This window comes from Eleutherodactylus coqui, chromosome 8 (genome assembly GCF_035609145.1).
Source record: "Eleutherodactylus coqui strain aEleCoq1 chromosome 8, aEleCoq1.hap1, whole genome shotgun sequence".
In the NCBI taxonomy this organism is placed as follows: Eukaryota; Metazoa; Chordata; class Amphibia; order Anura; family Eleutherodactylidae; genus Eleutherodactylus; species Eleutherodactylus coqui.
The window spans coordinates 34696844-34712623 of NC_089844.1; the positions used below are offsets into that span (position 1 = coordinate 34696844).

General features: G+C 47.0%; 1 protein-coding gene across 6 annotated transcripts in view; it reads right to left on the reverse strand.

Moving 5' to 3' along the window:
• Positions 1 to 15780, reverse strand: part of CFAP65 (cilia and flagella associated protein 65) — an 85892-nt gene that overhangs the window by 13518 nt on the left and 56594 nt on the right. For 5 of the 6 annotated variants that reach the window (XM_066575487.1, XM_066575484.1, XM_066575482.1 and 2 more), the window contains exons 30-33: positions 11266 to 11400; positions 10393 to 10668; positions 2371 to 2505; positions 996 to 1139 (exon numbers count right to left, since the gene is read on the reverse strand). In XM_066575487.1, the coding sequence (XP_066431584.1) occupies positions 1025 to 1139; positions 2371 to 2505; positions 10393 to 10668; positions 11266 to 11400 (661 nt within the window). In that variant the 3' untranslated portion in view covers positions 996 to 1024. Of the gene's footprint in view, positions 1 to 995; positions 1140 to 2370; positions 2506 to 10392; positions 10669 to 11265; positions 11401 to 15780 lie in introns of those variants that run through there. The other variant, XM_066575488.1, reaches the window with a different exon arrangement.

The following is a 15780-nucleotide window of genomic DNA, read 5'->3' on the forward strand; positions in this document are numbered from 1 at the left end:
AAACTGAAAGTTTTCTGTTTTTTAAAAAACTCATTGAATTCAATGGAGGAAAAATACTGCTTTTAAAAAAAAAAAAAAACAGAGGAGAGAAACGGAATTATGACTGAAGCCCCAACGCTGATGTGAACAGAGTGTGTGTGTGTATATATATCAGCCCCAACGCTGATGTGTGTGTGTGTGTATATATTATATATATATATATATATATATATATATATATATATATATATATATATATATATATATATATTCCTGCTGCTATCAGGGATGAGGTACTTTCTGCAATCATAAAAAAAAAAAAAGAAGTTGATTGTCTGGCCCACTATTACGTGCAACGAGCCGGACGTTGTCATAATCGGACAGGGGAGGAAGTCCCAGCGCCTGCTTCATTCCCATTGAAATCAATGGGAGAGCCATGCTGCTATTCCATTTCCTGTTCCTCTTCTGTACAGGGCTGGATGGGACGTCCTAACCAGCAGAGGAAGCGCCGCAGGAGCGTGGCTCTCTCATTGATTTCAATGGGAGTAAAGCTGGTGCCGACACTTCCTCTCGACTACTTATGTCAACGTCCGGCCCGTTGCACTGGACAGCAGGCTGGACGATCAGCTGATGGATGGGGGTCCCGAGGAGAATCCAGCAGGAATCTGAACGATCATTGTTCAGTGTAAATGCATGCCCCAACTTAACGACGAACAAGCATTCATTCAGTTTCTGCATGCACAAAACTGAATGATGGATCGGTCGTCTATAAAACAGGCAGTCATTCTCTTACGAACGACTGCCTGCTTACAGTGAATGGAGCTGGCCGGACCGGGCCGATCACCGTCCCGCTCTGCCTTCATTCACTAGCGATGCTTGTTCCTGTGTAAGAGCACAGGAACGACTATCGCTGGGGCGAATTGCTGGGCACATTCCCTGCATGGGTACTTGTATATCTGCACAGGACGTATCTTGGTGAAGCTTCGTTTCAGACTCAGAAAAGAAGAACCCCTTACATTGAATGCTGCTATCATACACTCTGTGCTCATGACGGGACGTCCGCTGGAGGAGCAGGTCTTGGGGTTTCCGGGGAGCATGGCGTTGCAGGTGCGTTGTGTGAGCTGGAGGCGGCAGGGGCTGAGGAGGTCGGTGTCATTCCCCTATTAAACAGAAACCCGGGATGGAATATAAGTGCACAAAACCACAGATCTGTTGTGTTGACACAGCTGTAAACCTGGAGATGTAGCCATCTGATGTGTACAGATCTAACACTATATACCCAGCCCTCCGTGGCACAGTCAGCTCCTAGGACCCAACACCAATAGTTATATATACATAGAATGGCCACTACGGGTATTAGAGCAGTGGTATACTGCATACACTGAGAGGACACTTAGAGACCCCAACTAGTAGAGCGTTGGACCTCCTTTTCCTTCAGATCCACAGCAATTTGCCATGGCACAGATTGTTCTAGGAATATCGGCCCCTGCGGACAGGAAGCTTCTTGTAGTTGCCGCATATTGGATGAAGGTGCTGACATGTTCTGACCAGCTGACAGGGAGGGGTCTTCGATTCATGCTGCTTGCACCAAATTCTGACCTTCCATCAGCACCGTGCAACAGAAATCTGGATTAATCTGACCAGGGGATGTTTTTCTGCTGCTCAGTGATACAATTTCTTTTGCCCACTGAACACTCACCTTTCTGTTTCTTAGACAACAACGGCGCTGCAACGGGTCGCCTGCTGTTATAGCACATCCGTACTAAGGAACGGCGAGTTGTGCAGTCAGACATGCTAGTTGGAGCACCAGTGCTCTATTTAGCTGCAGCGCTTGCTCATCAGATCGATTCCTGACATCCTCCTCTGACCCCTTTTGGTAAAGAGTTGTTTCTGCCCACAGGATTCCCGGTGTCTGGATGTTTGTCTTTGATCACACCAATTTCTGTACACTCTTTATACTATTAGATGAAAAACCCGACGTGGTGGGCAGTGAAGTCCTGGCCCGTCTAGTTAGCACCGATGTTTAGAAATTGCTCAGATTGCTGGATTTTCTCATCTAATGTGGATTCACACTAAAAGTGATCCACAGAAAACGCGTCAAGTGGTTTTTATGCTGCACTCCGGGGTCACGGGGAGAATTTCCATACAAGGAAGCTCCAATCATCCAGCATCTCTAATAAAGTGGCCGTCGAACCTTAGATTTTCATGGCATAGAGATTAAGTGCCACATATATCTGATTGTTTCTGTATATCCCATTGACCTCAATGTAAGGGGACTGTGCATGTATGATAACTGCGCCCCCATGTTCTCTGTCTCTGTAGAGGGTCCCTCCAGCTCACTTCCCACTGATCAGCCTTACCAATGCTTCACACCAACCCTTGCTAATGTACCTGGGGGTTGCAGGTGGCAGAGCGATGACACGAGGGCGGGTTGTGAGAACGACTTCTCCGCGGTTGGCTTCTGTCATAATGTTCTGTAACGTGTTTTCCAGTATGGCCTCTACAAGTTGGCTGAACATCGGTGTCCTGGAAGAAAGAGTCAACATATTAAAACTCCATGGTGCTTGTGTGCACTGCATGTAGCAATGTGATTAAAGGGCTAAAGCGGTTGTTCAGTTGTAAACCATTGCTGGCCATCCACAGGTTAAGTAATCAACAGTAGAACAGCAAGAGTCTGCTGCTCAGGACCCCACCGACTAGCTGTTTGCTGGGCCAGAGTGCTTTTTTTACTGAGCTGATTTCAGCAGGAAGCAGATAGCTCTGGTCTCACTGCAGTGGCCAGTCTTGATATTGCAGACATTGAAGTAAATGAGAACTTTGCCTGTAATACCTCACCTGGCCACTGCAGTGAGAACAGAGCTGTCTGCTTCCTGCAGAAATCAACTCAGTGCAGGATTATGACAACATGATGAACAGCTGATCAGTGGGAGTCCCAGGCCGCAGACTCCCAACAATCTAGTATTGATGTTATCAATAGCTTACAACTAGAAATGAGCGAGTATACTCGCTAAGACACATTACTCGAGCGAGTAGTGCCTTAGCCGAGTATCTCCCCGCTTGTCTCTAAAGATTCGGGGGCCAGCGGGGGGCGGGGAGCAGCGAGGAGGAACAGGGCGGAGATCTCTCTCTCCCCCTCGCCCCCCGACGCAACTCACCTGTCACCCGCGCCGGCCCCCGAATCTTTAGAGACGAGCGGGGCGATACTCGGATAAGGCACTACTCGCTCGAGTAATGTGCCTTGGGGAGTATACTCGCTCATCTCTACTTACAACTGGGCCAACCCCTTTAAATATCTTTTCATGGCTCCATATTTGACAAGTGTGGAGATATCTACCAGCTTGGGTGTTCTTACATGGGGATGGTTTCACTTCTCTGTGGTGGAAAGGAAATGACTGCAAATCTGAGCTTCGCAAGATGGTGTATGAGTACCTGTCAATTTTTGCCTCAATTAGTTAGAGGCAGTACAACAGGGTACTTGAGCCTCCATGCCTGCCCGTATCACATCTTGTATCCAAGCTAGAGGTGGTACAGCAGAGTACTAGAGCCTCCATGCCCGCCTGTATTACATCTTGTATCCAAGCTAGAGGCGGTACAACAGGGTACTAGAGCCTCCATGCCTGCCTGTATCACATCTGGTATCTAAGCTAGAGGCGGTACAACAGGGTACTAGAGCCTCCATGCCCACCTGTATCACATCTTGTATCCAAGCTAGAGGCGGTACAACAGGGTACTAGAACCTCCATGCCTGCTCGTATCACATCCTGCATCCAAGCTAGAGGAGGTACAACAGGTTACTAGAGCCTCCATGCCCACCTGTATCACATCTTGTATCCAAGCTAGAGGCGGTACAACAGGGTACTAGAGCCTCCATGCTCAGCCGTATCACATCTTGCATCCAAGCTAGAGGCGGTACAACAGGGTACTAGAGCCTCCATGCCCACCTGTATCACATCTTGTATCCAAGCTAGAGGCGGTACAACAGGGTACTAGAGCCTCCGTGCCCACCCGTATCACATCTTGTATTCAAGCTAGAGGTGATACCTCCAAAAATGGAGCATGCTGCAATTTTTCCTCTGCAAGTGGAAACCGCGGTTGGTTTCCGCTCATGTACAAGAAGAATCACTTTTCCACAGCATGCTATGGGCGGAATTTGCTGCGGAATTTGGAGGCGGACGCCCACTCTGGATTCCACAAGGCAAATGTACCCCTGCGCAGTCAGCCTTACTTTTTACATTTTGTTATGTTGTGGACTTCTGCAAATTAAAAGAAATTCACGTTTCCCCCTCATTCTGCACTCGGTACCCCATAATGACAAAGTGAGAACAGAATGGTAGAAATGTTGGTAATTATGTAAAAATGAAACCCTACCATTTAGCATTGACATAAGTATTCCCACCCTGTACTCGGCACTCGGGTGAAGCCCAGGGGCGTAACTAAAGGCTCAGGGGCCCTGATGCAAAATGTAATCCGAGGCCCCCCCTCTATCTGTATCTGTACCCGTACGCAAACCATGCTGCACAGAGACTTAACTTGAAGCTCCCGGGCCCCAATGCAAAATCTATAACCGGGCCCCCTAAGGCTCCTGGGCCCGGGTGCAACTGCATCGCCTGCATCCTCTATAGTTACGCCCCTGGTGATGCCCCTCTGGCAGTGATCACAGCCTCCAGTCTTCTTGGATGATGCCACAAGGTTTGCACACCTGGATTTGGGGATTTTCTGCCATTTTCCCCTGCAGATCCTCTCCGGCTCAATCAGATTGGATGGGGGCCGTCTGTGGAGCCATTATCAGGTCTCCCCAGAGATGTCCCATTGGGTACAAGTCAGGATCTGGCCAGCCATTTAAGGACATTCACAGAGTTGTCCCTAAGCCCCCTGTGTTGTCTTGGCTGTGTGCTGAGGGTCATTGCTTGTAGGAAGGTGACCCTTCTGCCCGGTCTGAGGTCCCTGTTCATTAAGAATATCTTTGCACTTTGCTCCATGCAGCTTTCCACCAACCCTGACCGGTCTCCATGTCCCTCAGCATGATGCTTCACCGTAGCTATTGTAGTGGACAGGTGATGAGTGGCGCCTGGTTTCCTCCAGACATAACACTTAGAAACAGGATTCTCTGGCCCTTATTTCTAACAGTCTGAGGGTCCTTTTAGATGCTTTTTGGTAACTCTGGGTGGCTTTCATGTTTCTTTTACGGAGGCGGCTTCTTTCTGAACGCTCTGCCATAAAGCCTAGATTGGTGGAGGCTGCAGTGATGGCTGATCTTCTGGAAGTTTCTCCCATCTGCACACAGGATGTATGGAGCTCAGCCAAGGTAACCATCGAGTTCTTGGTCACTCTTACCAAGGCTCTTCTCCCCTGGTTACTTCGTTTGGTGGGTCAGCAGCTCTTGAAATGTGAGACCTTTGAAATGTTTCTACACCTTGGTTGGTTGAGGTCACCTGTAATAAATTCACTTGATTGGACAGAATTTTAAAAGATGATCAAGAGAAATAGGAGGCCCCAGAGCTGAATATCTACTGTCCTACCAAAGGGTGTGAATACTCATGTCAATGCAAAATGTTAGTTTTTCATTTTTTTTTAATTTACAAAGATTTGTAACATTCTGTTCTCACTTTGTCGTTATGAGTGCAGGATAACGGGGGGAAACTTGAATTTTTCTTTCATTGCACAAGGCCACAACAGGGTCTGAGAACTTCCCGGATCCACTGTATGTGCTCAGTATGGGGAAGCTGACTCTGTGCCGTTACCCTACAGGCTGTTTGTAAAACATAATGAGCTGATTGCAGGCTGCGTTGTTCATCTCCCAGGTGACTTCGAGGATGACTGATAGAAGTCAAGGGCTTACTGTAATGGTGATAGAAGATGATGGTAGCTCACCTCCTGGAAATGGATAGAACTAGGGTGCGATCATCCTCTGTGTCTACAAGAGGGACGCGGACTGGACATACTCTCATCCAATAATCTTTACTCACTTGTTACGGCCGGTGAAAGCTTTCCCCTGCGGCAATGCTGTGTAACACACGGGTGGGCTGGGGCCTCTTGCTCGAGGCTGGTAAGATGGGGAGTCCTGATCGGGGAAGCCCTCTAGCTCAGAATGCCGGCATTTTGAAAACAGTTTGTCCAAACTACAGAACTTGTCAAGCGCTAAAGCCCTAAATAAAACTGACAGTTACCAACGTCCTTAACCCCTTTAACACCTTAAGGATGTTTTGGGGGGGATTTTCATCTCCACTTTTCCATCGACAGCCATATGAGGGGTTGATTTGTGCGTGGTGAGTTGTAGTTTCTACTGGTACCATTATATATAATGAATTATTCGGCAGTTGGGGAGGTCGAAAGAATACAATCAACTTTGCCGGGTTTTTTTCTCTTATGGCAATCACTATGTGGTATAAATGACATTACTTCTTTCTGTAGGTCAGTAGGATTACAACAATACCAAAATTCTATATAGGTTTTCTCCACTATTACCGCACTCTCACACATGCGCTTTTTTATCGCGATTACCACCGCGTTTTTTTTTTTAAATCACTTTTACTGTGTTTCTGGCAGACAAAATGAAGAAAAGCATTTTGGGTGTTTTAATTTTTTTAAACTTTTTTATACCGTTTGCCTTGTGGGATAAAACGTGTGTTCAGTTGTGTGGGTCATTACAGGAATACCAAAGCTGGGGTTTTTTTTTTAATTAATTTTTTTTTTGCACATATAAGGAAAAGTGCCCCAAAAAATTATTTTTCAACTATTTTTTTATGTGGATATTATTTTTTGACCATTTTTAATACTTTTTATGTCCCTGCAGTTATATCTCTGGCAAATATGTAAATGCTGAGAGTTGTGGTGATTAGATGAACGGTCTTGTCACCTGAAGCCCTAAAAGTGGTCTCCCTCTTGGCCTATAAAAGGCTCTCAGAGGCTCCTTTAAATCAGGATGGGGAGATGAAGGGATGGGGGTTGTATGTGCATAGGAACAGGCCCAAAAAAGAACAGTACAATGCACAGACAAGCCTTGTTCATAGTGCTAATACATTGTGCTGAAGCGTCCGCATTAACACATGTGCTCGTGTGAGCCCTCATAGTGAGATGGTAGTCTGCTATGGTTTGATTAGATGAACAGTCTTGTCACTTGAGGGCCGAAAAGTGGTTCCCCCCTTGGCCTATAAAAGGCTCTCGTAGGCTCCTTGTGTGCAGTGACCTCTTCTTCCTCATGTGTAGAGCTTGTTGACCACTAGACATAGTACTAGGTTACTAGAGATTCCATACTCACCCGTATCACATCTTGTATCCAAGCTAGAGGTGGTACAACAGGATACTAGAGCCTCCATGCCCGCCTGTATCACATCCTGTATCCGAGCGAGAGGGGTACAACAGGGTACTACAGCCCCCATACCGATCCATATTGCATCTTGTATCCAAGCTAGAGGCGGAACAACAGGGTACTAGAGATTCCATAGTCACCCGTATCACATCTTGTATCCAAGCTAGAGGTGGTACAACAGGATACTAGAGCCTCCATGCCCGCCTGTATCACATCCTGTATCCGAGCGAGAGGGGTACAGCAGGGTACTAGAGCCCCCATACCGATCCATATCGCATCTTGTATCCAAGCTAGAGGCGGAACAACAGGGTACTAGAGCCTCCATGGCCACCTGTATCACATCTTGTATCCAAGCTAGAGGTGGAACAACAGGGTACTAGAGCCTCTATACCTGCCCGTATCACATCTTGTATCCAAGCTAGAGGCAGTATAAAAGGGTACTGCAGCCTCTATACCTGCCTGTACATCTTGTATCTAAGCTAGAGGCAGTACAACAGGGTACTAGACCCTCCATGCCTGACCATATCACATCTTGTATCTAAGCTAGAGGCGGTACAACAGGGTACTAGAGCCTCCATACCCGCCTGTATCACATCTTGTATCCAAGCTAGAGGCGGTACAACAGGATACTACAACCTCCATTCCCAACTGTATCACATCTTGCATCCAAGCTAGAGGCGGTACAACAGGACACTAGAGCCTCCATACCCGCCTGTATCACATCTTGCATCCAAGCTAGAGGTGGTACAACAGGGTACTAGAGCCTCCATACCCGCCTGTATCACATCTTGCATCCAAGCTAGAGGCGGTACAACAGGACACTAGAGCCTCCATACCCGCCTGTATCACATCTTGCATCCAAGCTAGAGGTGGTACAACAGGGTACTAGAGCCTCCATACCCGCCTGTATCACATCTTGTATCCAAGCTAGAGGCGGTTCAACAGGACACTAGAGCCTCCATACCCGCCTGTATCACATCTTGTATCCAAGCTAGAGGTGGTACAACAGGGTACTAGAGCCCCCATGCCTGCCTGTATCACATCTTGTATCCAAGCTAGAGGTGGTACAACAGGGTACTAGAGCCTCCATGCCCACCCATATCACATCTTGTATCCAAGCTAGAGGTGGTACAACAGGGTACTGCAGCCTCAATGGGATTGTTTTGGATAAGGAGTGTGTATTACTACTGTAGTAGACAAACTTTTCAGTTAAATCTTTTGTTCAGTTCTATGTGTTTTATAAGAAAGCAGAGTGCCCTGCAATACAGCAGCCATTACAGCTCCTACAGGAGGCACTCCTCTTTCCCAAACCCCTGAATGGTACAATAAAACACATATAACTGTGTAACATTTTTGACAACCTAACTGAAGAGGCGGATTCGGACATTCACATTAATTTCTAATTATTTTAAATGAAGTTTTATTACATGTATAACTTCTGATGAGAAGTGAAGCAGGGTGTCTGTGATGTGATGCCACAGTGCCCCTTGGTGGTGAAGAATTGTAATGCATGCTGGATTTTAACAATGGCTTCACCAGCAATTAATAATGACCACCAGCAATTATCAGTGATTACATCTGACCGCAAACGTGAGACCGATCGTACACATGAATGACCCACTCACCTTTAGGTGTCTTCACACACTTTTTGGGTGCTTTTCTTAACCCTTTAGTGACCATCCCATAGTGTTTTTATGTCCTGGCTTGCTGGGCTTTAATCCCCAGGGACGTAAAAACATGCTCCCTGTGGGGATTAAACCCAGCAAGCTGTGGACGTGACAGCTCCAGGCTGCCATGTACCGAATGCCAGTGATCATATGAAACTCAATGAGAAGAAAATAAAAGTTAAAGATTCAGCTGCACTGATGGATCAATTTAAAAAAAAGTTTAAAAAAAAAGAGGAGAGGGGAGATGAAATTATGTACCTAGGGCCCCCCGATTTATCCACAAACCTCACCACGCATGTGGCAGGCGCATGTGCAAAAGCCTTAGATGGCCAGGGTAATTTTAAATCTCCCTGCTCCTGGCTACCAAACGTAGCCAAGAGCGGGAAAATTTCACAGGGGGCGAGGCTTCTATTAAAAGACTACAATCATGTAAAAGTAAAAAAAAAGTTAAAGTTTCACCTCCCATCATGGATCCAAACAATGAGGGGAGGTGAAATTACTTACCTAAGGCCCACAACCAGTTCTTTATCTGCAGACCTTTTCCCAACTTCGGCGCATGCACCTATCTGCAAGATGGTGGACGCAAGCGCAGAAGCTGGAGAGGGCCCGGGAAATTTGAAGTCTCCTGCTTCTGTTTACTACTAGAGATGAGCGAGCATACCCATTAAGGCGATTTACTCGAGAGAGCATTGCCTTTTTCGAGTAACTGCTGACTCGTCCCTGAAGATTCGGGGGGCTGCGGGGGGCGGAGGAGAGCGGGGTGGAGAGTGAGAGAGATCTCTCTCTCCCTCCCGATCCCCTCCGCAACCCCCTGCGGCCCCCCCAAATCTTCAGGGACGAGCCAGCAGGTACTCGAAAAAGGCGATGCTCTCTCAAGTAAATCGCCTTAACGAGTATGCTCGCTCATCTCTAGTTACTACAGGTAGCCCAAAGCCTGGAACACTGACCGAGGGCCACGGTGAGCGGTCCACAGTCATGTGATCGCTGTTATCCAATGGATAATAGCAATTATGTAAAAGTTAAAACACAGTTGAAGTTTAATGCTCCTTTCGGTTTGGGCCCTGTTGTGCATTCAAACATAAGATTAGGGTCACAATGAGTATGTTTCTGAACACGGGACAAACGGGGGGATCCATTTAGGGGTGTAAATCTTAATTCAAATGTGTGTGTGCTGTGCAAAAAAACTGTTTTTAAAATGACACAATTGGCAGAAAAATGAAAATTGTATTATTTTTCCTTCTGCTTTGCTCAGATTCATTCAAAAACCGTGGGGTCAAAATACGCAGTACACCCCTAGAGGAATTCATTAAGGGGTCTAGTTTTCAAAAATGGGGTCATTTGTGGGGTTCTTTGTTGTTTTGGCCGCTCAAGGGCTCTACAAGTGGGCTATGGGGCCTAAATCACCTAAATTGGATGTCCTCTGTAGGTTCACTTTACCTTTTAATCATCTCCTTCTGTTCATCCTGTGGCACAAGCATAACTTTGGTCTTGGTCTCCTCCCAGTCTCCTGGTACTACCCGAAACTCTGGTGCCATCTCTTCCTCGGCTGTTGAGGTGCCAGATTCTGGTGGCACAGTTCTGGGTTCTAAGCTCATGGAGTCATCTGTTGTGTCCGGGCTGACCTCCGCACTGCGCAGTTGGGTAAAGTACGGCAGAGGCTCATTCTGTATCTGAACGAGCGCTTCATGAAACTGCTTATCATCTAGGAGATTTCTATAAGGTAAAGCACGTATAGATTACTTCATGGGAGCATCCACTAAGATGAAATCCATACATGTGGTTCCTCGTGATTCTGAATTGGGAATATGAGACTTATAAGTCCTGTCCCTTTAAATATTCAATTTATGTAATGGCAGTAATTAGTATACATGCTATAATTATCCGGTATGTAGTTTTTTAATATTGTGCAGTGTAATAAGACATCATGAACGGATGATATAGGCTGCTGGTTTGTGACCTGTGGCTGTCTAGCTCTTGTAAAGCTACAAATTCCAGCAGGCCATGAAAAGGCATGCTGGGACTTATAGTTTCACACCAGCTGTAGAGATGCGTAATGCAGACCTTTGTTTTAGACTGTATATCAAGTAACTTTCAATATTTGACTACGTGGTAAGGTTGTAGTCTCATGTCACGATTGTGATTTAGTGGCAAAAAAAAAAAAAAAACAACACACAAAAACTGTACTAAAACTACAATGAACTACAACATGTGAACATGTGAACTGAAAGTCCTTTAATATGGCATCAGGGGAGATGTAATTCTGGATTACCAGGAGACTGGAAAACAAAACAAGAAGAATCACCACATTACCTGATGATTGAGATCATGACGTCCCGAGACATTTCCTGTTGTGCTGCGCTCGGTTTCTCTCTGCATCTGTCCGGCTCTCCGGTCTCAGGCTGAAGGATGACTGGCGCCGGTTTCTCCATCTTCTCTTTGTATGGCCTATATATTATAAAATGAAATGAATTCCACTTTACATGAATGATGTCAAATTACACATTATTCTGTTGGTGCAGTCACTGTGTATATACATTACTTATCCTGTACTGATCCTGAGTTCCATCCTGTATTATACTCCAGAGCTGCACTCCCTATTCTGCTGGTGGAGTCACTGTGTATATACATTACTTATCCTGTACTGATCCTGAGTTCCATCCTGTATTATACTCCAGAGCTGCACTCCCTATTCTGCTGGAGGAGTCACTGTGTACATACATTACTTATCCTGTACTGATCCTGAGTTCCATCCTGTATTATACTCCAGAGCTGCACTCCCTATTCTGCTGGTGGAGTCACTGTATAGATACATTACTTATCCTGTACTGATCCTGAGTCACATCCTGTATTATACTCCAGAGCTGCACTCACTATTCTGCTGGTGGAGTCACTGTGTACATACATTACTTATCCTGTACTGATCCTGAGTTACATCTTGTATTATACTCCAGAGCTGCACTCACTATTCTGCAGGTGGAGTTACTGTGTACATACATTACTCATCCTGTATTGATCCTGAGTTACATTCTATATTATATTCCAGAGCTGCACTCACTATTCTGCTGGTGGAGTCACTGTGTACATACATTACTTATCCTGTATTTATCCGGAGTTACATTCCGTATCATACTCCAGAGCTGCACTCACTATTCTGCTGGTGGAGTCAGTATCTACATATATTACTTATCCTGTACTGATTCTGAATTACATCCTGCATTATACTCCAGAGCTGCACTCACTATTCTGCTGGTAGAGTCACTGTGTACATACATTACTTATCCTGTACTGATCCTGAGTCACATCCTGTATTATACTCCGGAGCTGCACTCACTATTCTGCTGGTAGAGTCACTGTGTACATACATTACTTATCCTGTACTGATCCTGAGTTCCATCCTGTATTATACCCCAGAGCTGCACTCACTATTCTGCTGGTGAAGTCGCTGTGTACATACATTACTTATCCTGTACTGATCCTGAGTTACATCCTGTAGATCTTTTATTAGAAAAGTATAAAACACAACCAAACATGAACAATAACACAACTGTATACAACAAGATGAGGCCCTTTCCCCGGTCCATGACCCATCAACAAAAGAAAAGTCACTTTATACCCATTCCCCCTCCCCCGCTGTACACTCACACAGCCATTCATACTCAATATATAACAAAAATACTTAAAAGAGCATATCACTACAAAAAACTAGAACTACAGGTCCAGCCGAACCCCCTGAAACCACACAAATGAAATGAAATAGCGTTAAACAATAACAGAAATAACTAACCAAACCAAACTAACATAAAGACTGAGCCAACCGGCATATAACCAAACAAAAATTATTTTTTTTGGGTCCCCAGTGCAGCTTGCGGGCCATGCCTGCTCCACCAGTCCGTGCCCAGAGTTCAAAGTTCAGGACGTGCCAAGCCACACCAGGGTTTTTTTTTGTTTTTTTTTTTTAAATATACATCATACCACACTTTTCCCTGCCGCAGCCTGGGGGCCATGCCCACTCCACCAGTCCGTGCCCAGAGTTTGTTTGGGACGTGCCAGGCTACGGCTCAAGGCGTGAACCCCACTCCCCCCAACTCCCCACCCAACCTACCTACCACCCAAAATGTGAATATATACAATATATACAAAACCATAATAAACTATACACCGACATACACCAATATACATACTATACAATATTCATACAACCCGAAAGCCTAAGGTCGGCTCACCTGCAGCCCTACTTCTTTTCATTTTGCCCAAACCAAAACAAAAGGCTTCATGGTGCACTCACAGCCCACCACCGGGATTGGAGATGATAAACCGGGCACATACACAGCAATGCCCTTTCCCTTCTCTTTTTTTAAAAAGGTCTCCCTATTCTTTCCCTAATTTGCCCTAGACTGTCCTTAGTCTGCCCCTCAGTCTGACCCTTCATGGAAAACTTTCCCTGCCCTATCCCTCCTCTCTCCCTATCCTGTCCCTATTCTCTCCCTACTCTGCCCCTAGTAAATTAAGAAAAGACTGTCCCTAACGAAATACAAGCCCTCTCCATAGGAGAGAAGCCTTAGATGTGCCCAGCCTCTCATACTCCAAAGAACGCACCTTCACCAGGTCACCCAGGATGTTCCTACATACCGTATCCACGGGGAGGATTTTCAGCTCTGTCGAGATTAGACACCGTGCACTCCAGATGTGGAACCTGACCACTAGGCTAACTAGAAATAAAGTGCAGCGGTCCCTGCCACCAAGACCTCTGAAGGCTCCATAAGCCCACTCCGCATAGGAGAGGTGTGCCAGCTGACGCCAGCCTATGGAGACCCCTACCCGTTGGTAAACCTCTGTATTAAAGGGGCACTGAAGCAGGAAATGCTCCATGCTTTCCAGCACGTCGCTGCACTCCTGACGGGGGCAACCCCTGTCAATCAGAGGCCTGCTCTTCAAGTTACCCCTTACATACAGTCTCCCGTGAAAGCAGCGCCAAGCCAAGTCCCAAAACTTCAAGGGGACCCGGGTTGAATTCAGTAAACGTAACCCTCCCTCCAGGTCCCGACTTGGGCAGTCCTTGAGCGCCAAGGGCTTCTGGAAATGGGTCAACAGGACTCTTTCGTCGAGGAGCCTCCTCGTCAGAGTCCTGATCTCCCACATCCCCAGACCCCACCGGCGTATCACCTTCAGAACCAAGGTAGCGTAAGCCGGGAGATGTCCGTGCTGCGTGCGAAGGTCCTTCACTCGCCCTCCTGTCTCCCATTCCTGGAAGAAAGGCCGAAACCATCCCCGGCAGGAGTAGACCCACGGAGGAGCCCTCTCTTGCCAGAGGTTGCCTATGTTGATCTTAAAAAAGGTGTCTACAAGAAACACCACGGGGTTGACCATAGACAACCCCCCTAGTCTCCTCGTGCGGTATGTAACATCTCTCCTGATCAGGTTCAACCTATTCCCCCACAACATTAGGAAGAACAGGTTGTAGACCCGGGTCCAGAGAGGCTCTGGCAAAATGCATACGCTGCCCAGGTAGATGAATAAAGGGAGCAGGTATGTTTTGATCAGGCTAACTCTTTCCCGAAGGGTTAAAGACCAACCCTTCCACTGATTAACCTTGTGAGTGGCACCGTCTAGCCTGTCTACCCAATTTTGCATGGGGTAATCCCCCTGGCCAAATTTGATGCCAAGAACTTTTGCTGAAGTCTGGGGCACCGGAAGAGTGTCCGGGAGATCAAACACAGGATCTCCCCTTCCTAACCAGAGACTTTCGCACTTATCCCAGTTGATCCTGGACCCAGATGCCTCTGAGTAGCCATCCACCTCCGACACCACAAACTCCGCCTCCTCCCTTGAGGATACGAAGAGCGTGACATCATCGGCGTATGCCACTGCCCTCAGGGTAGCCTCCGGCACCGCCCGGTCCATCCCGACCCCTGCTATAGGTCCACGATCAACCCTCCTGAGGAAGGGATCTATCGCAAACACATACAACAGGGGACTTAGAGGACAGCCCTGGCGGACACCGGACCCCACCTCGAAAGGGCGGCCAAGCCAACCGTTCACCAGCGGGAAAGTCTCAGCCCCTGCATACAATGTTCGCAGCCAATCAACAAACCCCACTGGCAGGCCGTATCTCAGAAGGACTGACCAGAGGTACTCGTGGTTAACCCGATCAAACGCTTTGGCCTGATCCAAGGACAGCAAGTACCCCTCCCAGTGACCAGCCCTACCCTGCTCCACTGCCTCCCGGACACCAAGAACAGCGCTAAAGGTGCTACGGCCTGGAACAGAGCAATGCTGGGCGCCCGAGAGGAGCCGGGGTGCAAACTTGACCAACCGATTAAACAGCACTTTTGCCAGAACCTTCCTGTCCGTATTGAGAAGTGCTATGGGACGCCAGTTCTCAATACGGCTCGAGTCTTTACCCTTTGACAGAAGGATCAAAGCTGACCTCCTCATTGACTTTGGCAGAGTGCCCGAGGAAAGACACTCGTTTAATACCTCCGTCAAGAGGGGACTCAAGAGGTCCTTGAAGGTCTTATAATACTCGGATGTTAGTCCGTCCGGTCCTGGCGATTTTTTGAGCCGGAGCCCATCAATCGCCAGTTTAACTTCCTCTATTCTGATCTCTCCTGTCAAAACATCAAGAGAGGTGTCTACCCCCGGCTCAGGGACAGTTTCAGCCAGGAAAGCCGACATCACTTCCGAATCTAGATCCCTCTTTCCCAAGAGTTGCGAGTAGTAGGATCTGACGACCTCCAGAATCCCTGATCTGGATCGATTCAGGGATCCTGTACTATCGATCAGTCCAGTGACCACTTTACTATTCACTGACATCCTACAGTTTCT